General features: G+C 39.3%; 1 protein-coding gene across 1 annotated transcript in view; it reads left to right on the top strand.

Moving 5' to 3' along the window:
- The window catches only part of nell2a (neural EGFL like 2a), a 119,286-nt gene that overhangs the window by 47,515 nt on the left and 44,168 nt on the right, over window positions 1–27,603 (top strand). The window contains exons 10-13 of the mRNA XM_079858944.1: window positions 5,462–5,553; window positions 6,480–6,585; window positions 7,598–7,726; window positions 25,354–25,479. Of these exons, the coding sequence (XP_079715070.1) occupies window positions 5,462–5,553; window positions 6,480–6,585; window positions 7,598–7,726; window positions 25,354–25,479 (453 nt within the window). The remainder of the gene's footprint in view (window positions 1–5,461; window positions 5,554–6,479; window positions 6,586–7,597; window positions 7,727–25,353; window positions 25,480–27,603) is intronic.

Consider the following 27,603-nt stretch of genomic DNA (forward strand, 5'->3'; position numbering starts at 1 on the left):
GGAGGGTAATTAGCTCCTGAGAAACGAGAGGAGCTGGGGATGAAGGAGGGTAATCAGCTCCTGAGAAACGAGAGGAGCTGGGGATGGAAGAGGGTAATGAGCTCCTGAGAAACGAGAGGAGCTGGGGATGGAGGAGGGTAATCAGCTCCTGAGAAACGAGAGGAGCTGGGGATGGAGGAGGGTAATTAGCTCCTGAGAAACGAGAGGAGCTGGGGAGGGAGGAGGGTAATTAGCTCCTTAGAAACGAGAGGAGCTTTGGATGGAGGAGGGTAATCAGCTCCTGAGAAACGAGAGGAGCTGGGGATGGAGGAGGGTAATCAGCTCCTGAGAAACGAGAGGAGCTGGGGATGGAGGAGGGTAATCAGCTCCTGAGAAACGAGAGGAGCTGGGGATGGAGGAGGGTCATTAGCTCCTGAGAAACCAGAGGAGCTGGGGATGGAGGAGGGTAATCAGCTCCTGAGAAACGAGAGGAGCTGGGGATGGAGGAGGGTAATCAGCTCCTGAGAAACGAGAGGAGCTGGGGATGGAGGAGGGTAATCAGCTCCTGAGAAACCAGAGGAGCTGGGGATGGAGGAGGGTAATCAGCTCCTGAGAAACGAGAGGAGCTGGGGATGGAGGAGGGTCATTAGCTCCTGAGAAACCAGAGGAGCTGGGGATGGAGGAGGGTAATCAGCTCCTGAGAAACGAGAGGAGCTGGGGATGGAGGAGGGTAATCAGCTCCTGAGAAACGAGAGGAGCTGGGGATGGAGGAGGGTAATCAGCTCCTGAGAAACGAGAGGAGCTGGGGATGAAGGAGGGTAATCAGCTCCTGAGAAACGAGAGGAGCTGGGGATGGAGGAGGGTAATGAGCTCCTGAGAAACGAGAGGAGCTGGGGATGGAGGAGGGTAATCAGCTCCTGAGAAACGAGAGGAGCTGGGGATGGAGGAGGGTAATTAGCTCCTGAGAAACGAGAGGAGCTGGGGAGGGAGGAGGGTAATTAGCTCCTTAGAAACGAGAGGAGCTTTGGATGGAGGAGGGTAATCAGCTCCTGAGAAACGAGAGGAGCTGGGGATGGAGGAGGGTAATCAGCTCCTGAGAAACGAGAGGAGCTGGGGATGGAGGAGGGTAATCAGCTCCTGAGAAACGAGAGGAGCTGGGGATGGAGGAGGGTCATTAGCTCCTGAGAAACCAGAGGAGCTGGGGATGGAGGAGGGTAATCAGCTCCTGAGAAACGAGAGGAGCTGGGGATGGAGGAGGGTAATCAGCTCCTGAGAAACCAGAGGAGCTGGGGATGGAGGAGGGTCATTATCTCCTGAGAAACCAGAGGAGCTGGGGATGGAGGAGGGTAATCAGCTCCTGAGAAACCAGAGGAGCTGGGGATGGAGGAGGGTAATCAGCTCCTGAGAAACGAGAGGAGCTGGGGATGGAGGAGGGTCATTAGCTCCTGAGAAACCAGAGGAGCTGGGGATGGAGGAGGGTAATCAGCTCCTGAGAAACAAGAGGAGCTGGGGATGGAGGAGGGTAATCAGCTCCTGAGAAATGAGAGGAGCTGGGGATGGAGGAGGGTAATCAGCTCCTGAGAAACGAGAGGAGCTGGGGATGGAGGAGGGTAATCAGCTCCTGAGAAACGAGAGGAGCTGGGGATGGAGGAGGGTAATTAGCTCCTGAGAAATGAGAGGAGCTGGGGAGGGAGGAGGGTGATTAGCTCCTTAGAAACGAGAGGAGCTGGGGAGGGAGGAGGGTAATCAGCTCCTGAGAAACGAGAGGAGCTGAGGATGAAGGAGGGTAATTAGCTCCTGAGAAACGAGAGGACCTGAGGATGGAGGAGGGTAATTAGCTCCTGAGAAACGAGAGGAGCTGAGGATGGAGGAGAGTAATTAGCTCCTGAGAAACGAGAGGAGCTGAGGATGGAGGAGGGTAATTAGCTCCTTAGAAACGAGAGGAGCTGGGGAGGGAGGAGGGTAATCAGCTCCTGAGAAACGAGAGGAGCTGGGGATGGAGGAGGGTAATCTCAGCTCCTGAGAAACGAGAGGAGCTGAGGATGGAGGAGGGTAATTAGCTCCTGAGAAACGAGAGGAGCTGGGGATGGAGGAGGGTGATTAGCTCCTTAGAAACGAGAGGAGCTGGGGAGGGAGGAGGGTAATCAGCTCCTGAGAAACGAGAGGAGCTGAGGATGGATGAGGGTAATTAGCTCCTGAGAAACGAGAGGACCTGAGGATGGAGGAGGGTAATTAGCTCCTGAGAAACGAGAGGAGCTGAGGATGGAGGAGAGTAATTAGCTCCTGAGAAACGAGAGGAGCTGAGGATGGAGGAGGGTAATTAGCTCCTTAGAAACGAGAGGAGCTGGGGAGGGAGGAGGGTAATCATCTCCTGAGAAACGAGAGGAGCTGAGGATGGAGGAGGGTAATTAGCTCCTGAGAAACGAGAGGAGCTGAGGATGGAGGAAGGTAATCAGCTCCTTAGAAACGAGAGGAGCTGGGGATGGAGGAGAGTAATTAGCTCCTGAGAAACGAGAGGAGCTGAGGATGGAGGAGGGTAATCAGCTCCTGAGAAACGAGAGGAGCTGAGGATGGAGGAGAGTAATTAGCTCCTGAGAAACGAGAGGAGCTGAGGATGGAGGAGAGTATTTAGCTCCTGAGAAACGAGAGGAGCTGAGGATGGAGGAGGGTAATCAGCTCCTGAGAAACGAGAGGAGCTGAGGATGGAGGAGGGTAATCAGCTCCTGAGAAACGAGAGGAGCTGTGGAGGGAGGAGGGTAATCAGCTCCTGAGAAACGAGAGGAGCTGAGGATGGAGGATGGTAATCAGCTCCTGAGAAACGCGAGGAGCTGGGGATGGAGGAGGGTAATCAGCTCCTGAGAAACGAGAGGAGCTGAGGATGGAGGAGGGTAATCAGCTCCTGAGAAACGAGAGGAGCTGAGGATGGAGGAGGGTAATCAGCTCCTGAGAAACGCGAGGAGCTGGGGATGGAGGAGGGTAATCAGCTCCTGAGAAACGAGAGGAGCTGAGGATGGAGGAGGGTAATCAGCTCCTGAGAAACGCGAGGAGCTGGGGATGGAGGAGGGTAATCAGCTCCTGAGAAACGCGAGGAGCTGGGGATGGAGGAGGGTAATCAGCTCCTGAGAAACGAGAGGAGCTGAGGATGGAGGAGGGTAATCAGCTCCTGAGAAACGAGAGGAGCTGAGGATGGAGGATGGTAATCAGCTCCTGAGAAACGCGAGGAGCTGGGGATGGAGGAGGGTAATCAGCTCCTGAGAAACGAGAGGAGCTGAGGATGGAGGAGGGTAATCAGCTCCTTAGAAACGAGAGGAGCTGGGGATGGAGGAGGGTAATCAGCTCCTTAGAAACGAGAGGAGCTGAGGATGGAGGATGGTAATCAGCTCCTGAGAAACGCGAGGAGCTGGGGATGGAGGAGGGTAATCAGCTCCTGAGAAACGAGAGGAGCTGAGGATGGAGGAGGGTAATCAGCTCCTGAGAAACGAGAGGAGCTGAGGATGGAGGATGGTAATCAGCTCCTGAGAAACGCGAGGAGCTGGGGATGGAGGAGGGTAATCAGCTCCTGAGAAACGAGAGGAGCTGAGGATGGAGGAGGGTAATCAGCTCCTTAGAAACGAGAGGAGCTGGGGATGGAGGAGGGTAATCAGCTCCTGAGAAACGCGATTGCTGTTGATAATACTGAGGAGCTTATATATGGATGCTGTGATAGGCGTCGTATTCCTATAGTTAGAGGATCAGCTGATGCGAGCTTGACTAACGTGACCTGCCAGAACTGACACTACGCTTGATTTCTGAGGACTTTATCACTGAATATCTTGTTTCACTTGAAAATGAATCACATTACGGCAGAAAAATTGGCTGCAAACATCATTTCATGTTGACTTTCAGAACAAGTGGTGGAAACAAATATAGTACTGAGTTACAAGCTAGCAGGACTAGTTAACTTTCCATCCTAATAAAAAAAACCCCTGAATTTCAGCTCAACGTTTCCCTCAAAATAAACATTAAAGATTCATTTGTGAGTATTTTTTCATCTGTGGTAATTTAGCTGACACGTGCTCCCAGATTGTTTTCGTCAGATATCTATAAAGGTTTCGCTGTCGTTCTGATGTTCTTTGTGGCCGTTTGGTTCAAAGCGTCTCTCAGTTTTGTTTCTGGAGAATATTTTTCTCTCCTGAACGTTTTGGCTGCTATTTCCGTCTCGTGTCGATCTCCTACTGTGCCCAGAAACTGTGTGTACATTCGTTTCTTCCACAAAACACTGAACAAAAACACAAATCTGCAATTAAATAATGTGGTGTTTCTGCATGATCTACTACAGCTTTAATTATACAATTCTCTTAGTGTAATTACTGTTAAAGACGTGTTTAATGCCTAATGATCATAATTTTCTAAATAAGAGAAGATATTTTCATAAGCAAACTTACTTAGTAAAGTAACAGCTCACCTCTTCTCAAAAAGACACATGATTTCAGGGAATTGTTGGTTATTGTTGTAGCAAACAGCAGAAACAATTCATTTAATTTCTAAGAAAGGTTCTCTGTGGCGTTAAGTCTGTAAGTTGTGTTGTATTTGAAGTCAGATGAGGAAATAATTGCTGTCCTGGGAGCAATTATCGCCTCAGACGTCTTGTAATCATCAGTTGTTTAGCTCCAGGTTTCCACACCGTAGCATTTCTCCAGCTCACAGGTTTCATTTAGTATTTTCTGCTGAGTCACGTCATGCTTTAGTTTGAAACTTTCCAAATATTCAAACTATAAAGTGAGCTTAAAAGGACAGTTCAGCAAAAACAATCTTGAAATAATCAAAACTTACATAGACTCACATAAAGTAAATCTCATTTGCTTGATGGTTTATATAATCTCCAAATGTAAACGATACTATCACCTGTTTCTAAACTGCTCAGTGTGAAGCATTAAGAAATTAAAAACATGAACATTATGAATTTCTATAAAAGCACTATACAAATAATTTTTTTTGTCCATATAGTGAAAGTCAATGGGGTCTAAATGCTCGTTCACACCAAGAATGATAACTATATTATCGTCCACACCAGCGCACGACATCGTTCTATAAGCGCTGCAGTTTTCGTCATCTGTCACTTTAAATGCTCGAGCTCTTTAAAGCAGGATGGATTCTGATTGGCTGTCAATGTTTTTATCATTCATCAAATCGCTCTGAAAGTGATTCCAACGATATTATTCTTCTGTGCTGTAATCGTTATAGTTGTGCTGTGCTATTCTTTTATATTTAGAAAGATTTTTAGAACGATGTCTTTATAGTTATAGTTATAGGTCCTTGGTGTGAAGGAGCCTTAATGTTGTTTTGGACCCAATTCACTTTTATTGTATCAACGAAAACAGTGGAAAAACAGTAGAGAATATGTGGGTTGGTATCAGTATCCGGACGGGCCGCCTGCAGGTGTGTGTGCATATGGAGGAGTGTATCAGCGTGTTTGTTTATGATTGTTTGTGTGTTTCTGCAGCGATGTGCTTGTTTTCGGAGCAGACGCTGGTGGAAGGACTGCGTTGTGCTGTTCATCATCCCTCTGGACTCTGCCAGCTGTTTGAATGCAGGGTACAAATCTTTACAACTGTACCTATGTATTGGTATAACATAAAATAATAATATTAATAATATGCATGTATGTTTATATATATATATATATATATATATAAATATACAGTATATATATATATATATATATATATATATATATATACACATACGTACAAACATACATACAAAATTATTTATAAAATCAAATTATTTATTTGATTTTACATATTGTTTTATATTTTATATATTTAAGTTATATATAAACATCAAATATATATAGACACCCTTAATATTTTATTTAAATATTATAAATATATATTTAATTAAACAAATATATTTAATGTTTTAGAAATTATAAAGTATATATGTGTGTGTATTTTGTGTATATATATATATATATATATATATATATATATATATATATATATATATACGTACTGTCAATGGATTACATGTATTTCAATGGATTTTTTCTACTTGCCCAGTCAGGCCAGGTCAGATTTTTGCTTGCTCTGCCAAAATATATAGATTAATCTTCATTAAAGCTACGGGAGTTATTCAGCCAAGAGCTGAAAGTTATGGCATCTTGATTAACATTAATGATGGACAGTAGCAGGTTTATTAGGCTGCTGTCACTTTAAGACCTGCCACGGATCTGACTGACCCTAAAGGGACATGGTGATGAAACAAAAATATGAGATGGGAGGACAAAACATTTTGCGAGAGAATGCAAAAGCATATGTTTTTTTGCATAAGTGCTCCGTAGACACGTATTAGATGTTCTCACAACTCTTTATGGTCATTCAAGACTTAACTCATTTAAGACATACAAAGACTCTTGCCAATAATGGGCATTTCGACCTAATTTTGCGTAATAGAACTCAATACAGTACAGTACGCTGTCTGGACTTCTTTTTCCTTCACGTTTTTATATTATTTTTCAGGATCGCACGATGCATAGAGTCACGAACACTGAGGACTGTCCCCCGCTCTCCTGTGCTGAATCTGATCAGATCTCACTCACAGACCGATGCTGCAAAGTCTGCAGAGGTACGGAACTATATCTGGCTTCATTCTGTACGGACAAACCTCTTTTAAAATCTGCTGATTGTTACTGAAAATACAATGATCGGTGTAATTAGTTTGACCTTTGGCTGACCTTTAGTGGTTCAGTGTTTCTAGCAGCTTAAATTCATCAATATAAATCCAACTCCTCGATAACACTTTACAATAAGGTTCATTAGTTAAAATTAGTTAACTACATTAATTAGCGTGAACGAATAATGAACTGCACTTGTACAGCATTTGTTAATCATTGTTAATGTTAATTTCAACATTTACTAATACATTATTAAAATCTTGTTAACATTAATTAATGCACTGTGAACTAACATGAACAAACAAAGAACAGCTGGATTTTTATTAAATAACGTTAAAGGAGAACTCCGGTCAATTTTAACATTGAGCTAATTTTTTTGTAAATTTGGAGTGCTGTCAATACAGAGAACAACGACAAAAATCGGTGTTGCCTACACCGTGTTATCCTCTTTTTAAAATTTGCACCCTGTTGACTTCAATGGGGCAATATTTAAACCTGCTTTTAGCCTCTTAACATCCTTGATGTGTCATTACAAGTGCACAGCCATGTGAGTGATTCCTTCAGAGTGAACACGAGTGAATCTGACTGCAGTAGATGTGAAAGAAATGGATAAAAATGATGTTATTTAAGCCAGCGCAAATACCTGTATTTACATCCTGTTTTCGGTTGAAGTCCAAAGTAGTCGATTGTCGAGTTCACGCGCATAGGTTTAGTTACCTATGATCACGCGCGTGAACTCGACAATCTACTACTTTGGACTTCAACCGAAAACAGGATGTAAATACAGTACATGAAGTTAATTAATATTACTCAGTACTTAAATATATAATTACACTGTAACAATGACACCTTAAAATAAAGTGTAACCCAAATGTATTGCTCATTGTTAGTTCATGTTAGTTAATACATTAACTAATGAACCTTATTGTAAAGTGTTACCAACTCCTCTATCTGGGGTTAAAGGTCACGACTTCTGCGCCGAGGACAACATCTGTGCGGAGAACTCGGCCTGCGTGAACTTGGACGCCGGCGCCAGTTGCAACTGCAAGAATGGCTTTCGGCCGCTACGCGAGGACAGCGCTTTCTGCGAAGGTGAGCCGGGGGGGGGGGTGTTTCCCGTTAAATTTATATAGTGCTTTTCTGGGTGCTCAAATCACTTCACATATGGAAGGGGGGAATCTCCTCATCCACCACCAATGTACAGCATCCACCTGGATGAGGCGACGGCAGCCATTTTGTGCCAGAACGCCCACCACAGCTTATTGGTGGAGACCGAGTGATGAAACCAATCAGTATATAGACCTTATGTAGCTCCGCCTCTTTTCAGCGCTGCGCTCGTTGTCTTTTGACTTCCAGTCTGTATTTTCACAGCGATTCTGCGTGTTTATGAATGAACGGCTCGTTTTAAAATCTTCCCGGTCGACTGACATTTGTTTAGTCATCTGCTTTAAACATCACAGTCCTCATGATAACTTTCGTTAACTTTACATTAAGTAAATCCACTTCAAAAGCTAATTACTCCTCGACAGCAATGCCATAGAAATATACAGAGCGACCGCAAAACGGAAGTTAAAAGACAATATTCTAAAGATGGCAGCGCCCTCGTTTCTCTGGCGCATAAGGTCTATATATATGAGGATGATTAGGAGGCCATGATGGACAGAGGCCAAATTTTCATTTTTCTCAGTTATTTTGCTTTATTTCCAGATTCAATCATAGACTCGTTTTTACGCACTAGAGCACATGCACACATGCGCACTCTTCAAAAACTACGCTTTATATCTCTTGACAAACTAAAAGACGTAAATGACATGTGTATGTACACTAAATAAAAGACAGGTTGTACTGAATGCCAGCTTGCTTATTTGTCTCAAGATCAGGATATTGAGTCCACATGTCATGCAAACTAGAAACTGCTTCTAACCACAGGACGAAATCTAGAGCTGTCGTTACACACACACAACTCTGCGATGCTGTTTGCGAATGTTCGTTGGAGCGATGGTTTCGGGAAACACGACTCATTGAACTGCTGATAACGACGGAACTTGCGACCATAGTTGGCTAACGATGAACGATAACGACTCACCCCTGGTCAGCTGATCTGACAGATAATCCGCTCCTTTCCAGGCCGTGTTGCTGCAGAACACGTGTGACATTTACATGCGCTTACACTGCGGGAAATGAATCATAATTACAGAAAGATGAAGAACAGGAATTTATACAGCGTTAGAGCCGTCGGCTGATTTTAATATTCCTGGATATACATTATTATTCCAGGACATGTGTATAATGGCTTTTCTTGTGATAATTGGATTTTTCTCTTGTTAAAATGCTGCAGAATCAAGTGTTGACATAAAATTAGGTCATCATTAAAGAGGAATTTAATTCAATGCTTCCGATACGACGCTAATGTGAGCCAACATGTAATATATATATATATATATATATATATATAAATACACACACACACACATATATATTGTTTTTTATTAGAACAAAAATTTGACAATATTAATACGCTATTAACATATTATGAATTACTGATAATATAAATATAATAAATAGCATTTTCCAACCGTCATGTTTACGTGAGTCGGCTGTTAGCGCTCATGTTTCATGTATACATTCATGAACAAAACACTGTGAATATTAAATCAAAACGATATATTGAGATCTATTTGATGCTTTTCTCATCTAGAAAGCACAAAATAATCTGTCAGGCTGATATGCGACTAGTTTGACTAATTAATCAACATTTCTTGTTATTCTATAATTTATTCAATGACATTTCTGAATTGATTGACAGCTCTAAAAAATAAAGAATTCTCCCTTATCTGTGTTTTTTTTTCACGCTCATGACTAATTAACCAAGCGGCATTATTGATGCACGACTAGAATCCGTCAGATTCCTCTCTTGCTTTGGCATCTTAATTGGCTGCTATTGCGTTTGGGTGTGTGAGTAAGTCATCAATGTCTTTCCCCTCCACCTTCCTCATCCTCCTTTTCCCCTCTCAAAGCCGAGAGAGCCGAGCTTCGGATGGCCTACTTTTGTTGAATGTCTAATGACTCCGGCTGTGTTTCTGGGGACGTCACCTCCCCGCACATCAGTCGGATCTCTAATGAAACCTTTTCATCTCGCCGGCTAAAAATAAACCCGTGCGGATGACCCAGCCGATGCTCACGTGCTCGGCCGGTCAGGTAATTATCAAAGACCAGGAGGATGTGAATAATTAAAGATGCTATCAGACACGCCGGCTTAAAGCAAGTTCGACGGGCGGTTCTGCCTAAACGTTCCCACGGGACTCCGTTTTTATGTGAAGGACTCGGGAAAAATCAATAGGATGTGATGTTTACGTCTCCCGAGAGTCTCTCTTCCGTTCAGTGACACATGAAACTAATGCTTATACAATGTTCAGGGTAACACCGAAAGAGCCGTTCAGGGGAACTTTCCCAAACAACGCCGTAACTCGCTGCTTCACTATCATAGTACGACACATCATTGAAGAAATCAACTAGCGAGTCACAACTTTTTCCCGAAACCATATCGTCGTAAATTGGTCGTTCAACCACGTTGGTTAATGATCTCACGCAGGTAGTGGAGTAATAACTTATTTAATGAATCTGTTTGAGATCGAATTAACGCTAGATGTTTTGCTATAAATTACAATCATGTCATTTGAGGACTATTTCTCATTTTTCTCAGTTATTTTGCTTTATTTCCAGATTCAGTCATAGACTCGTTCTTACGCACTAGAGCACGTTCACACATGCGCACTCTTCAAAAACTGTGCTTTAAATCTCTTGACAAACTAAAAGATGTAAATGACATTTGTATATATTCTACATAAAAGACAGATTGTACTGAATGTCAGCTTGCTTATTTTGCTCAAGATCAGGATTTATTGAGTCCACATGTCATGCAAACAAGAAACTGCTTCTAACCACTAGTCGAGATCTAGAGCTGTCGTTACACACACACACACAACTCTGCGATGCCGTTTGCGAATGTTCGTTGGAACGATGGTTTCGGGAAACACTGACTCGTTGAACTATTCTGATAACGACGGAACTTGCGACCATAGTTGTCTAACGATGCTTTTGGGAAACAAACCCCTGGACGCTGTCCGATCTAGTTCCACGCTCCGACGGGAAGGGGAACTGCGGGAGAAGAGATCAAAGCACGGATGTGTTTTGAAATAGAAAGGAAATATAAAAAAGGCCATGTGTAACCCAGAAATGTTGGCTGGTGAGACGGATACACCAGCAGTGTCCCACTTCCACACTCATTTGTCACCTCTTTCTTTTTAACCTTGCTGGTCAGGATGAAACACCTGGCGCTGAGGTTTCCATCATTAACTGGAGGAGAATATCTGCTTTTAGTGTCAGAAATCCAAAGCATTTGCAAATTCTGGTTGTTTAACACAATAAATGATGTTTTCACAGCTGGGCAGCAAGACTGAAATCATACGGTGGCTGGAGATATTAGAGTCTCAGTTTTTGCTAGAAATTATATTACAAATGATCAATATATGGTAATGCATATTTTTTGTATAACCCTCATGTGAATGAAATATTTTAGAAATGAAAGTTGCTTTATCTTATTTGATTATTTTCTTATAAATTTACATCTTGGTGATACATATATTTAATATTGTTTTAAACTGTTAATAATTAATTCATTTAAATTCACATTATAACTGTTTAAATAAAAGTAATGTCAAATACATAATATTAATAAATAAACAAGCAAATAACCATATATATATATATGAAGTGAAAATAATAATAGCTTTAATCGGCCGATACCGATACATCGGTGCACCTCAAATATATATAATATTACTTTTGTTTTACTGCTATAATATTTATATATATATATATATATATATATATACACTCACCTAAAGGATTATTAGGAACACCATACTAATACTGTGTTTGACCCCCTTTCGCCTTCAGAACCGCCTTAATTCTATGTGGCATTGATTCAACAAGGTGCTGAAAGCATTCTTTAGAAATGTTGGCCCATATTGATAGGATAGCATCTTGCAGTTGATGGAGATTTGTGGGATGCACATCCAGTGCACGAAGCTCCCGTTCCACCACATCCCAAAGATGCTCTATTGGGTTGAGATCTGGTGACTGTGGGGGCCATTTTAGTACAGTGAACTCATTGTCATGTTCAAGAAACCAATTTGAAATGATTCGAGCTTTGTGACATGGTGCATTATCCTGCTGGAAGTAGCCATCAGAGGATGGGTACATGGTGGTCATAAAGGGATGGACATGGTCAGAAACAATGCTCAGGTAGGCCGTGGCATTTAAACGATGCCCAGTTGGCACTAAGGGGCCTAAAGTGTGCCAAGAAAACATCCCCCACACCATTACACCACCACCACCAGCCTGCACAGTGGTAACAAGGCATGATGGATCCATGTTCTCATTCTGTTTACGCCAAATTCTGACTCTACCATCTGAATGTCTCAACAGAAATCGAGACTCATCAGACCAGGCAACATTTTTCCAGTCTTCAACTGTCCAATTTTGGTGAGCTCGTGCAAATTGTAGCCTCTTTTTCCTATTTGTAGTGGAGATGAGTGGTACCCGGTGGGGTCTTCTGCTGTTGTAGCCCATCCGCCTCAAGGTTGTGCGTGTTGTGGCTTCACAAATGCTTTGCTGCATACCTCGGTTGTAACGAGTGGTTATTTCAGTCAAAGTTGCTCTTCTATCAGCTTGAATCAGTCGGCCCATTCTCCTCTGACCTCTAGCATCAACAAGGCATCTTCGCCCACAGGACTGCCGCATACTGGATGTTTTTCCCTTTTCACACCATTCTTTGTAAACCCTAGAAATGGTTGTGCGTGAAAATCCCAGTAACTGAGCAGATTGTGAAATACTCAGACCGGCCCGTCTGGCACCAACAACCATGCCACGCTCAAAATTGCTTAAATCACCTTTCTTTCCCATTCTGACATTCAGTTTGGAGTTCAGGAGATTGTCTTGACCAGGACCACACCCCTAAATGCATTGAAGCAACTGCCATGTGATTGGTTGATTAGATAATTGCATTAATGAGAAATTGAACAGGTGTTCCTAATAATCCTTTAGGTGAGTGTATATATATATTAGAGATGCACCAATGTATTGGCCAATAATCAGTATCGGCCAATTTAAGCATATTTAAAGTATTTTCAGTTCATTTTCACTTATATACATACATATACATACATATATACATATATATATATATATATATATATATATATATATTTAATATTTAAATTTAAGTGTATATATATGTACATACTTTTATGTAAATTCTTTGTATTTATTAACATTTATTTAAAAGTTGTTAGTAAATAAATAATTATATATATATAGAGAGAGAGATGGGTGAGACACATTTGAAGTTACTGTACTAGAACAATGTTTTGTTGTATAAACGTACAACACACGTCAAAAATCAGGCAGTATGTAATGTCATCATATCCAACGCCTCGTTTCACCTGATATTAAGAGTCAGCAGGATAATTAGGGAACCTCGGGTTCAAACCCATGATGTTGTTGTGGAATTTCATCTACTGTTACTGAAAATCCCCAAACACCACCGGGGCGAAGCTTTCCCGTCGTCGTCTCGCGATCTCCAGCATCAGGAGATTCAGAAACACGTTTCCTTTTTTCATTATGCAGACGGAGTCTCTCTCAAGAAGCACTACATAGTTCTTTAAAGGCGTCATGAGCATTGGCAGGATAAAAATAGCACACGTCTGTGCTGATGAGATCAGTCCCGTTTCAATATTTCATACGTGATGTTGTAGGGCGTGAGCTCGAGGGAATACTGAACTCCTTCCTACAGATTCTCTTTCACACACACACACGCCCAGCTCCTGTAGAAAAGCCTGTTCTCAGCGCGATTCACGCTGCTCTGGCGCATAATAAAGGTTTCAGTCATGAGAGAGAGAGAGAGAGAGAGAGAGAGAGAGAGAGAGAGAGAGAGAGAGACAGAGACAGACTGAAGGGCGAAGAGTGTCCTCATTATTCCAGACCGAGACAGAGCCATTTAATGCTTTTCACTGGGAGTTACAGTAGATCAGAAGTCTCACCAAGGCTGCATTTATTTGATCAGAAATACAGGAAAAATTGTGGAATATTTACAGCTGTTTTCTATGTGATTATATAGTAAAGTGTAATTTATTCCTGTGATCAAAGCTGAATTTTCAGCATCATTACTCCAGTCTTCAGTGTCACATGATCCTTCAGAAATCCGGCGTTTATATAGTATTGAAACACAGTTCCAGCTCTTAAGCTGTGGTAGATCTGCAGTGTGATAAATCCATTCAGACCTGCAGAATAGCTGGATGTCCTTGACGCTGTGAAGGCTTGAGTTCACCTTGTTAATTTGCAGTTATTCAAGCCATTTAAATGAGATATATCAAAAGCAGCGTGTACATTAACTGACAGGCTGATTGCGGCATGAACTCGCGCACGATGTCATTTCCTGCAGGTCTGAGCAGGAAATGACTGTAGGTGATCGGGGGTAATTGGCGCTGACTGTAAAAGTGCAGCTGAATCCCAAATGTAATTAGATGAGATGAGAGTGACGGCTGAACCTGACGCTGGTTTAAGGAAGATTGTAGGGCTGAACACCCGGAAATAGTCAGAATAGAGAGCATATTTAAAGTGTTTTTTATCCATCTTCATCTTTCTTTAGTGTGTAATGTTGCTGTTTGATCATGAAAAAGCTCAAGTTCTTCTCTATATCAGTGGTAGTGTTTCTGAACTCATTGTAGTCTTGAGTTTCTTCTGGGATCGAACACGTCACAACATTCCTCATTATAATAATTCATACGCAGAATAAAGGGGCGGGGCCTGGTTGAGTTAGTCAGTAGTGTGTTAAACTGGTGGTTATGGAAAGGGGCGGGACATTTCCCAAACACACTCAAAGCGCTCGACCAATCACAACACACTGCTCCAGCCGACCAATCAGAGCACAGTGTGCTTTTCAGAAGGAGGGGCTTCATAGAGACAGGAAGTAAACAGAGCGTTACTGACAGACTGGGAAGAGAGGAGCCGCAACAATGGAGAATATGAGGGAAATAATCAACATTCAAGCATGAAAACCTGTTCTAGTAGAGACTAAAAACCATAAGTCTTTGAAAAAGAAATAATATAGGCTCTTTAATTCAGTGAGTTCTTACAGTTGGTTGTACTGGTGTCGATCACTCGGATTTCCAGTGTAAAATTTGGGATTAGATGAAATACCACTATAGGCCTCATTGATGAAGCACTGGCAGAATTAATTTCTGTGTAAATCTGACACACAAATCTGTGTAAATAGGAATTAATATTCTATAACTATTTACATCTTTGAATTAATACATGAATGGATCGAACGTCCAGCTCTCACAGCCTCGTTTTCAATAGAAATGAAAAATGAATGAATGAATGCATGAAAAAAATCAATTCAATAAAAACGGCACAAATGCAAAATGAATGACAAATTAATTAAGTGAATAAATAAATAAATAAATGTTTTTCTTTTCATACTCTCTCTGTTAACCCTCTGAGGTCTGAGCTGTTTTCTGGGCCTGGAGGTGTTCTGACATGCTCTGACATTTGTGCTTATTTCTGTTACTTGTGACATTTTCATGGCTAAAGTCTGATTACACTGTATTCAGCACAAACTCTGCTACAATAATATATCAGCAGCATGTATATAAAAGTTTGTAGTTTTGAGATAATAACATTTATGCGTGGTTTGTGAAAAAACAAAAAAAAATGTCACTGAAATAAGCTCATGAAACCCATACTGATTATTTCTTCATAAGACTTTTGAAAATTGTATCACGTAGCCCAGAATATTTGCTTCAAAACTATGTGAAAATCATCCTGACTGCTCATTCAGAGAAGACAATATATTGATTTAAAAATTTTACGACGTGTTTTGTGTGAGAAAGCTCTATGCAAGAGGCGTGGACATCTCATTATTATGTAAGCTTTTCTCACCTGAGAAAGACAAAAGACACTCCCTAATGGCCCTATTAGGAGCTACCAGGCCCTGCCATTCTGAGCAACCTTGCACAAAGAATGAGGAGATTTAAAAAAGAATGGCTTTTTGATTGTTTTTAATGTATTTACAACACAAAAAAACCCCACATTATTTAACACACTGAACTAAAGACAGAGACTTGAACTGTCACACACCTTTGTGCCATTCCTGAAACATAGTAGGCTACATACCTTTCATTTCCATGGTGTTTGATTTTTCACTTTAGCATGTTCATGTATGGAGACTTATGTGAATGTTGAAGTCAGCAGGACTTATCAGTGGCATCTTGTTCCTCTAAAAACAACAACAACAACAAAACAGCTGTGAACATGCTGATATCAAGAGAAATGCTGCACAATTTGGGGAATATATTTTAGATTTTTCAGGTTAAAATAGCTTTTTAAAATGTACAGAATACACACACACATATATATATATTAGCCTACTTTTACCATGCTGTGTTTTATTAGAATATAAAAACATCCTCGTGTTGAACACGTAGGCTATACAAGCACTGAAAGGTTGCCTATCATTCTAGTTCACATTTCACATTTCATGTTTCTGTCTACATGTACATATATGACATTAGGCTTAGTTCATGTTTTTACTCCAAACTCATTTCATAACATACATTTTAATCTGGCACGACCAGTTTAACATGTCTTACCTTAAAAATCTTCTCATCTTCAAATCGCGTTCTTCTGAGGTAAATCCGAGGTAAATTCAAGGTAAACAGCACAGCACAGCACAGCTTACAGTTGTCCAAACCCGATGAAAGCAGAGAAGAGTAAGTTACGAAGTCTCTGCTTCTTTGTTTTGAGGTGATGAGGGCGTTTACAGGTCTGCGTTTCTCCGCATGGATCATTTGCATGTCAATCGCTCGTGCGCGCGTGGGTGTGGTCACATTATAGTTAATGAGGACGCGTTTGAGAAACTGTACATGCCGCTGCATTCGTATGGATTTCTTAAAAATAGAATATTTGTTTTTTATATAATTTACATACTTTAAAAATAGAGATTCCAAGCGTTGTATAGACATGCGTTTCAAGTCTGTGTGACAAACATTCGCTGAGTTACAGGTCATTTTCTGTCGCGTTTCAGAATGAGTTTCACATTGAGACAGACGGCAGAACGCGCATCATGTTTATTTTCTTTGTTTTACGAAAAACACAACATTTTGTTTTTATTATGAGTGTACACAAATAAAAGAAGACATTTAACAGTTTTGAATGATGTACAATACAAGTATGTAAAATCAAAATCAACAGAGTAATTTGCACTGATATAAAAAAAAACGAGCAGATCACGCCGGCGTGATTGCCGACCTCAGGGGGTTAAAAGTAAAAAGTAAAAAATGGAAAACTGCAAAAATGGAAAATGAATGAACAATTGAAGTAAGTGACTTAATAAAAAAAGGAAAAAAGTAAATAAAAAAATTGTGTGATTTTCTTTTCATACTGTTAAAAAAGTTGTATAAATAAAATTTTGTGAAAATTTTGTGATTTATAAAATATTAAATTTGATAAATAAATGAATAAATAAATAGAAACAAATGTGAAAATGAAATTGATCAATAAATAAATAAATAATTGCATGCTTTTCTTTTCATACTGTCCCTGTTAAAAAAAGGAAAAATGCAAAAATGGAAATGAATAAATGCATGAATAAAATTAGTTTGCCAGCTTCCACATTCGTGTCAAGAAACAACTGAAAAATACACACAAAAAACAATAACAATGGATGAATGAATAAATGAATAAATAAATAAGGGAATAAATAAATAAGTAAGGGTATAAATAAATAAATATTGTCTATTCTGATGGATGTCTGTTGAATTTATTACTATTACCATTTATGGATTTCCCCAGGATCAGACTGAATCTGTGGATTGAATTTAAGGTGAAATCGATGAATTCTACAAAACGGATTTAAACCCAAGACTATTTCACTTTTATTGATGACGTTTTAAATACATTAAACAATCAAACATAATCACAGATTCCATGACTCTGAATTCTCATTCCTGAACTGAATCATTTCTGCTTTTAAAGGACAAATCAAAACACATCTGTTTTCTATACCTTTAAATCAGTGATCATTTTAGTTTGCTTTTTTTCTCTTCTATTTCTGTGTGACATTGTAAAGCTCATTGGTCAACTTGTGTTGTTTTAATTGTGCTATATAAATAAAGTTGCTATTGCTATTGCTATAGTCATAGTCTATTCATAGTCTAATCCGTCTTAAACCGGTTGCTAAAGTTGCAGGTCTGATCTGGTTTTTACTGCTCAACCAGTTTAGGCCAGCTAAAAAAAAACACCTACTGTTCTCCATCTAGTATCTTAAACCGGATTTATCTCTTTTTTCCTCCCTGAACTCCAAACTTCTGCGGTGTAAATGGGAATTGATCACCATGTGGGATTGTCGTAGAGCTGTGGTCTGATGACAAACGAGAGGCTGTTGTCAGTCTATTCTCCTCGGGTCTCACGGGACGGGAATCACCCGCTCTACGAGTCGCACAGCTTCGTTTTCCGTTAAAAGAGCGCTTTATACGAGGCAAAACAATTCATTAGGATTAATACGGCCTGCCAGAGTCAGTTTCGCACTCGCTGCGGCTTCGGGAAGTTTATTCACTTTATTGCTCTTGCCTCTGAATGCCAGCGAGGCTCTTCAGATAGTAGCATGATTTATTGGCTGTGAGAGCGAGTTAATGAGACTATAGTCACGCTTTCAGAGGACTAGTCGTCAACGCCACCTTTTCATGTGTTTGTCATCATGCCAAACCTCATTAATTATTTAAGGCGCTTTCAAGGTTTCTTCTGTTGGCCAGGAAGGACATTAGATCCACTGCATGTGTTCGAGTGGGTCTTAATGACTGCAGACGCTAAACTGGATCATTAGTAGAAGCACCACAGGTTAGTTGTTGAGAAACATCCTTTTGAATTAATAAATAACACTGGTTCTTAATGGCCATCGATTGAGAAAGAGATGGAGCAGAAGGGGGGTGTAGTAACATCATACTACTCATGCTAACTTGTCAAACCTTCATCCCGAGTGCGACAAAAATCATGCTTTGGTAAATCATAATTATGAGAAGAAGAAGAAAAATCTAAATTCTGAGATAGAAAGTTGAAATTAAGACATAAGTTGAATTTGACATACTAAGTCATAATTATGACATAGAAAGTTGAAATTCTGACTTTAAATAGTTGAAATTATGACAAAAAGGTGAAGGTATGATATAAAAAGTTGAAATTATGACATTCTAAATCATTATTTTAAAGTTAGAATTTCAACTTGTCATAGTTAAAAAGTTAAAAATCTGACTTTAAAAAACTTTAAAAAGTTCAACCTCATTGACTTTTTGTCAATTTCAACTTGTTATAATTATGAATTTTTAAGTCATAATTTGACTGTCATAATTTCAACTTGTCAATAGTTAATTTTAATCATAATTTCAACTTTTTATCATTCGATATGTAATGTAAATTTAGACTTTTTAATCTCATAATTACGGCTTTTAAGTCAGAATTTAAACTAATTGTGAGTTTGTGTGTGTAACTATGTGTGTGTGTGTGTGTGTGTTTGTGTGTGTGAGAGTGTAAGTGTGTTTAAGTGTGTGCTTGTAAGTGTGTGTGAGTGTGCAGATGTGTGTGTTTGAGTGTGTGTTTGTAAGTGTGTGTGTGTGTGCAAGTGTGTGAGTGTGTTTCAGTGTGGTGCACCTGTGTTTGGGATGGCAGCCACAGATCTGTGGGAGGTGAATGGTTATTATTTTAGCACTGGGTCTGTCAGGCACACACACACACACACACACACACACACACACACACACACAGTGTGTTATCTTCCCGCCGGCAGACAGACAGCACTGGAGCTGAGAGATAGAGCGAGACAGCAGGAGGAAAATAAGGCAGATAGAAAACACATAATGCCACCCACAGCATGAAGGCGTCTTGGCCCAAATGACACACAAACCAGCGCTTCTCTGGTGGGCCGTGACCCGAAATGGCAGATCTGTTCTGATGGGTCACGGTCAATGCTGAAAAACTGTGCTGAATGCAAGCAATGAAATACAAATACCTGTATAATCTTGAGATTAAGAGTTCAAGGAGCACAATATATACACCGCTTATCAACTTTTAAAATATTATTTTTCTGCTCAAATCTCACAATCTTGCATCTATCATGCAAACACACACACACACACACACACGCACACACACACACACGCACACACACACTCTCACACACACTCTCACACACACACACACACACACACACACTACTGGTTGATAGTGTATTTTGAAGTTAATTTGGCCTATGCTATATTTGAACTGTTAGGTTACTGATATTATCGTCAGACACACTGTTCGTACGCTCTGGTTTAATGGCTTGTAATACCGTGGCTCAGATCGTTTATCTTGGCTGTTTATTCCATGCCTGACTTGTTTACTCCTGTCAAGATCCTCGTCCACATTTACTCTGAAGCAGACCGTGTGTCTCCGTCAGCCCTGATTCATGAGCACTTAGCTGTGATTGATTTCCCTTCGCTGCAGAGAACACAGGACAAAAACCCCAAAAAGAAGATGGATTTCCTTCTATTTCGTTATCTCTCACACAAACGACGGCACATTCAACCCGGGATCCTCCAATGCTAATGTGATGAAGAGGAAAACCGGAGTGAAGGCGCTCTATCGGCCGCAGCCATCAGTGATGAACAAAAGGAAAACCGGAGTGAAGGCGCTCTATAGGCCACAGTCATCAGTGATGAACAAAAGGAAAACCAGAGTGAAGACGCTCTATAGGCCACAGCCATCAGTGATGAACAAAAATAAAACAGGAGTGAAGACGCTCTATAGACCACAGTCATCAGTGATGAACAAAAGGAAATCAGGAGTGAAGACGCTCTATAGACCACAGCCATCAGTGATGAACAAAAGAAAACCAGGAGTGAAGACGCTCTATAGGCCACAGTCATCAGTGACGAACAAAAGTAAAACAGGAGTGAAGACGCTCTATAGACCACAGCCATCAGTGATGAACAAAAGGAAATCAGGAGTGAAGACGCTCTATAGGCCACAGTCATCAGTGATGAACAAAAGAAAACCAGGAGTGAAGACGCTCTATAGGCCACAGTCATCAGTGATGAACAAAAGGAAAACCAGAGTGAAGACGCTCTATAGACCACAGTCATCAGTGACGAACAAAAGGAAATCAGGAGTGAAGACGCTCTATAGGCCACAGTCATCAGTGATGAACAAAAGGAAAACCAGAGTGAAGACGCTCTATAGGCCACAGTCATCAGTGATGAACAAAAGGAAATCAGGAGTGAAGACGCTCTATAGACCACAGTCATCAGTGATGAACAAAAGGAAAACCGGAGTGAAGACGCTCTATAGACCACAGCCATCAGTGATGAACAAAAGGAAAACCGGAGTGAAGACGCTCTATAGGCCACAGTCATCAGTGATGAACAAAAGGAAAACAGGAGTGAATTCGCTCTATAGACCACAGTCATCAGTGATGAACAAAAGGAAAACAGGAGTGAAGACGCTCTATAGACCACAGTCATCAGTGATGAACAAAAGGAAAACCGGAGTGAAGACGCTCTATAGACCACAGTCATCAGTGATGAACAAAAGGAAAACAGGAGTGAAGACGCTCTGTAGACCACAGTCATCAGTGATGAACAAAAGGAAAACAGGAGTGAATTCGCTCTATAGACCACAGCCATCAGTGATGAACAAAAGGAAAACAGGAGTGAAGACTCTCTGTAGACCACAGTCATCAGTGATGAACAAAAGGAAAACAGGAGTGAAGACGCTCTGTAGACCACAGTCATCAGTGATAAACAAAAGGAAAACAGGAGTGAAGACGCTCTATAGGCCACAGCCATCAGTGATGAACAAAAGGAAATCAGGAGTGAAGACGCTCTATAGACCACAGTCATCAGTGATAAACAAAAGGAAATCAGGAGTGAAGACGCTCTATAGACCACAGCCATCAGTGATGAACAAAAGGAAAACAGGAGTGAAGACGCTCTATAGACCACAGTCATCAGTGATGAACAAAAGGAAAACAGGAGTGAAGACGCTCTATAGACCACAGTCATCAGTGATGAACAAAAGGAAAACAGGAGTGAAGATGCTCTGTAGACCACAGTCATCAGTGATGAACAAAAGGAAAACAGGAGTGAAGACGCTCTATAGGCCACAGCCATCAGTGATGAACAAAAGGAAATCAGGAGTGAAGACGCTCTATAGACCACAGTCATCAGTGATGAACAAAAGGAAAACAGGAGTGAAGACGCTCTATAGACCACAGTCATCAGTGATGAACAAAAGGAAATCAGGAGTGAAGACGCTCTATAGACCACAGTCATCAGTGATGAACAAAAGGAAAACAGGAGTGAAGACGCTCTGTAGACCACAGTCATCAGTGATGAACAAAAGGAAAACAGGAGTGAAGACGCTCTGTAGACCACAGTCATCAGTGATAAACAAAAGGAAAACAGGAGTGAAGACGCTCTATAGGCCACAGCCATCAGTGATGAACAAAAGGAAATCAGGAGTGAAGACGCTCTATAGACCACAGTCATCAGTGATGAACAAAAGGAAAACAGGAGTGAAGATGCTCTGTAGACCACAGTCATCAGTGATGAACAAAAGGAAAACAGGAGTGAAGACGCTCTATAGACCACAGTCATCAGTGATGAACAAAAGGTAAACAGGAGTGAAGACGCTCTATAGACCACAGTCATCAGTGATGAACAAAAGGAAATCAGGAGTGAAGACGCTCTATAGACCACAGTCATCAGTGATGAACAAAAGGAAAACAGGAGTGAAGACGCTCTATAGACCACAGTCATCAGTGATGAACAAAAGGAAAACAGGAGTGAAGACGCTCTATAGGCCACAGCCATCAGTGATGAACAAAAGGAAATCAGGAGTGAAGACGCTCTATAGACCACAGCCATCAGTGATGAACAAAAGGAAAACAGGAGTGAAGACGCTCTATAGACCACAGTCATCAGTGATGAGCAAAAGGAAAACAGGAGTGAAGACGCTCTATAGACCACAGTCATCAGTGATGAACAAAAGGAAAACAGGAGTGAAGACGCTCTATAGGCCACAGCCATCAGTGATGAACAAAAGGAAATCAGGAGTGAAGACGCTCTATAGGCCACAGTCATCAGTGATGAACAAAAGGAAATCAGGAGTGAAGACGCTCTATAGACCACAGTCATCAGTGATGAACAAAAGGAAAACAGGAGTGAAGACGCTCTATAGACCACAGTCATCAGTGACGAACAAAAGGAAATCAGGAGTGAAGACGCTCTATAGACCACAGTCATCAGTGATGAACAAAAGGAAAACAGGAGTGAAGACGCTCTATAGACCACAGCCATCAGTGACGAACAAAAGGAAAACAGGAGTGAAGACGCTCTATAGACCACAGCCATCGTCACTGATTGTTCGTCACTGATGACTGATTTCCTTTTCCTGTGGTGTTCTTTCGACGCGGCCCAAAACATTTTTTTTTTCAAAAATTCACCTTAAAAAAACATACCTTCAAATAAAAACATGTATGTTAGTTGGAATGATGCTGAAATAAAATAAAATATAAATATTAGTTGAAAAACTTACAAAAAAAAAAAAAAATTAGAACTTTTTGTCATAAAGTGAAATAAGTTTGTTGAAGCACTAAAACTAACTTTAATTTTAACTTTGGTAACTAGCTGAAATAAAATATGTTTAAGTTTATTTTCATATTTAGTTTCATTTGAGTTAATATTTATTTTATTTAAAGCAACAACATTTTTTATTTTTTATAATAACCCTGGCATGCACAGGTACTAGTATCAAGGTCAGTAAAAACTAGTGAAAAACTAGTCTAACTAGTCTAAATAAAGTTACTGACCTATAACAGTACGAGTTGAGTAAAGGTGGTTTGATTCAGGCGTGTGTGTTTTGTAGGCAATGGATGTGAGTTCTTTCGTTACTGTGGGATGGTAATTCCTGGTTATTCCTTGAAATAACAGAGGAGGTTCTTTAACTAAACGAGTTACAGAAGAGAAGCAGCTGAGGTTATGCTGAAGGACGCAAGTTCGAAGTAAATCAGGTTAAAGTTTCATTTGAAGTCCTGAGCCATAAAGCCACTCTGAATTCATCACAAATGCAGCAGTTCGGCTGGTGAAAATTCATAAGGCTTTTTATTAGATCTGTAAGTCTATGAGATTTGATTTAATACCTTTTATTTGATCTGGCTGCGATAAATTCAAGGAGTCATGACACATGAGCAGGGCGATCACTCTGCCCTCTGTTTCCTCCAAACTTTTCCCAGAAATGTCAAGGTTTTCATCTTCCCCTAGTGGCGCATAATGCCTTTTAAAAAGTCACAGAATTCATAATACGGACTCTTGAATCTACGACAAAAGTCCTATCTTTCAGTAATTTTAATTTAAAGAATGGCGGGTTGTTAACTTGTTTCCATTCAGAGGAAAAATAAAAATTTTCAACTATATAAGCAGCCAATGTTGCCAGATTCAAGGTGTTTAATGCAAAGAGTTAAACTTTAAAAATCTTGATAAAACTAACGAGCATGTTGCACACGATGATTTATAGTTTTAACGCAAACTAATCAAACTGATTCACTGAAACAAAAAATTTATGGAATCAAAACAACTGATTCACAGAAATGATTCAAACATCTGAAATCTTTAAGAATTTTAAGTTTAGAGACGTTAATATATATAAAAAGTTTATACTCAAGTCACAGGTGTGAAAGTGGCACTAAAATCTTTGCTTCTGCAAATATTGCAAATATGCATTTTATGTACACTATAAAATTTTTTTTTATTTAAGTTGTAAATAAAAATTATTGGAAAACGTTTTACAAGAAAATACTGTAGTTAAAAATTTCACATTTAATTCAATGTTAGTTGCCATTGTAATTATTTGTGAAATTTACTAGCAACTTCTGAGTAAAAATCAGTGTATTGTTTTTAATACATTTTATTTTTTTACTTTTTATTGTTATTTTTATTTTTATGGACCTTTTATGATTATTTTTAAGTTATTTTTTCTGTAAAGCACTTTTGAATTATCATTTCATTTATTTATTTTTAATAAATTTTTATATTAATTTTTAATCAAGTTTTTTTTATTACTTTTTGTCGTTACTTTTATTTCTTATGATTATTTTAAATACTTTTTATTGAAAGCACATTGTATATCATTTATTTTGTTACATTTCTTATGCAACTTTATGATTATTTTTTAAATATTAAATACATTTTAAATAAAAATGATACATTTTAATGTTTTTTTTTTTTACTTCTTATACATCCTTTACGATTATTTTTACAATTTGATGCTTTTATTTGTTTAGAATAAATAAATAAATATTTATTTCTTACTTTTTTATAATTTTTATGTCTTATGCACTTTTATGATTCTTTTTAAAATTCTTTTCAAATAAAGCTCTTTGAATTACCATTGCGTATGAAATGTGCTATATAAATACACTTGCCTTGGCAAATATTGAATATCTGGTAAATATTTGATATCTGGGCCCCATCATGGTAAACGTATTTGACTGGCGGCTTCAAGCGAGCAGCGTTTCGATCATGCTGAAGTCTTGACTCCTCTGCTGATCTGCTGTGTTTGTGCAGATATCGACGAGTGTGTGGAGGGGAGGCACTACTGCCGCGAGAACACACAGTGTGTGAACACCGCCGGCTCCTTCATGTGCATCTGCCACACCGGATTCATCCGTATCGATGATTACTCCTGTACAGGTGAGAAAGTCAAATCAATCTCGGCCTTCACATGTTCATCATCAATCTCATCAAATTCACCTTTGATACAGCGGCTGGTTAAACGCTTGAGGATCCCAGAAACATTTAATCACACTATCCACACGAGATGATGCCAATCAATCATAATGAAGTATTTTGTTTTTTCTCATTACAAATACACAAACGGAGAGGAAGCACTTCAGCCAAAATCCTGCAACAAAGGCCTAATCAATTTCAATCATGGTATTTGTGCTGTTGCAGGCTTCTAATTCTATTCACTTACCTGTTCTATTAGATAAATAAAAATGTCACTGCACTGAGACTCGACCAATTACATGACGGAGTCAAGGCAAACTAACCAATCACAGTGCAAAACAAAGTGTTAAGTTATAGTGCAAAATGCATAATTTGACTTAACATTCACAGATACACTGAAATAAATTCTTAATGAGAATTAATTAGTTTAATTGTTTAAACCAACATTTAAATATATATATATATATTTCAATTACTTAAATAGTTGGATTTTTTATATAAATAATTTGTTAATGAGAATAAGTTTAATTGTTTAAACCAACATTAAAAATATATTTTAACGACTTAAATAGTTGAATTATATATATATAGTCATATATGTAGTCATGTTTATTTAAATGTTTACTAAAAGCATTTATTTTTAATATTTAAATATAGTATTTATATGAAGAGTTCAGATGCAAAAGCCTCTAAGTGCCATCTGAAATTTTTTTCTAGAATGATCATTTTTATCAAGCTCATATATTTAAGTTCAGTAATTTCACTTGAATGGGAATGGAAATTACCTATTAATTGTCATTTAAGTGAAATTACTGAACTTAAATATACAAGCTTGATCAAATCTGATCATTCTAGAAGAAAATTTCAGATGGCACTTAGAGGCTTTTGCATCTGAACTCTTCATATGTATATATCATATTTTTATTAGAATTAATTATTTTATTTATTCATTCAGTGAAACATTTAAATTATTTTTTTATATTGTATGTACTTGTTATATAGTTATATGTTAAATAGTTATATATATATATATATATATATATATATATATATATATTATATAATATATACTGGATATATTAAATTATTCAGTGAAAATAAATGTAAAATGAATTTCTTTAATAGTTTAATTATTCATTGTCGTGTCACTGCAGGCGACTAAATGCAGGCTGTCAATCAATAATAAAACAATATAAATGTGTATTAAACTTTGCAGTATTATTTCTAGTAGCTCCTTGCAGGTTGTCACAGGTATCTTGCCAAAAGAATACAGCATGATATGCTGACATAGAGGATGTGCCCTGCTGGTGTTTTTGCTGCTGAAACAGCGAATCTGAACCCTGTGAGTCAACCAGTCACTTCATATTTCCAGTTTCAATATGGACTATCATCATTGGAATTATTTTATAGTGTTTACTGTTGCTCTTCCACTAATTGCCCAGCAGTTACAGAAAGTGTGTGCTTTTAGACGTTGTATATCATTTCGGTTTATGGATTATTGGGACTCCAGCACTTCCTGTTTCATTATAATACATCAAACTAATACAAAGCCCAGCCAATTAGGTTCATTCAAGCACAGCGTCTCTTAGTTGTACATTAAAAAAACTGCAGTATGATAATGTTCAGGAGGCGTTTGGAGCCTTTGTGCACACAGAAGAATGTCTTTATTATGATAGTCTAGATTCATCTTTGTGCAACATGAAGTGCTCCATGTCCTTCAAGGTTTTAAACAGTCTCTGAAAATAAAAACAGCATTTATAGTGCCGCACGCACTGTATCTCTCTCCTCCGTGGAATTATTGATCGACTGCGGTGGAGAGCGTCCCAAAGTGCCGCTCTGTATTCTCACCAAAACTGATAAACACTTTCAGCGTTTAATTCCTTGCATCCCCCCAGAGATGAATATGAGAGTACAGATGGATTACATTCTTTTGCACGGATCGATATTAAAATGTCTGTGAGATACAAGAGCCCGACATTCCCAGAATCCATCAGTTGGTGTGATTAAGTTGACTCCCTGCTGGAATGATTCTCTGGTCACAGTCAAGCGTTTGTCAGCCTCACGTCGACTTACTGTAATCACAGTCTC

This window comes from Squalius cephalus, assembly GCF_949319135.1.
Source record: "Squalius cephalus genome assembly, chromosome: 23".
Taxonomy (NCBI): Eukaryota; Metazoa; Chordata; class Actinopteri; order Cypriniformes; family Leuciscidae; genus Squalius; species Squalius cephalus.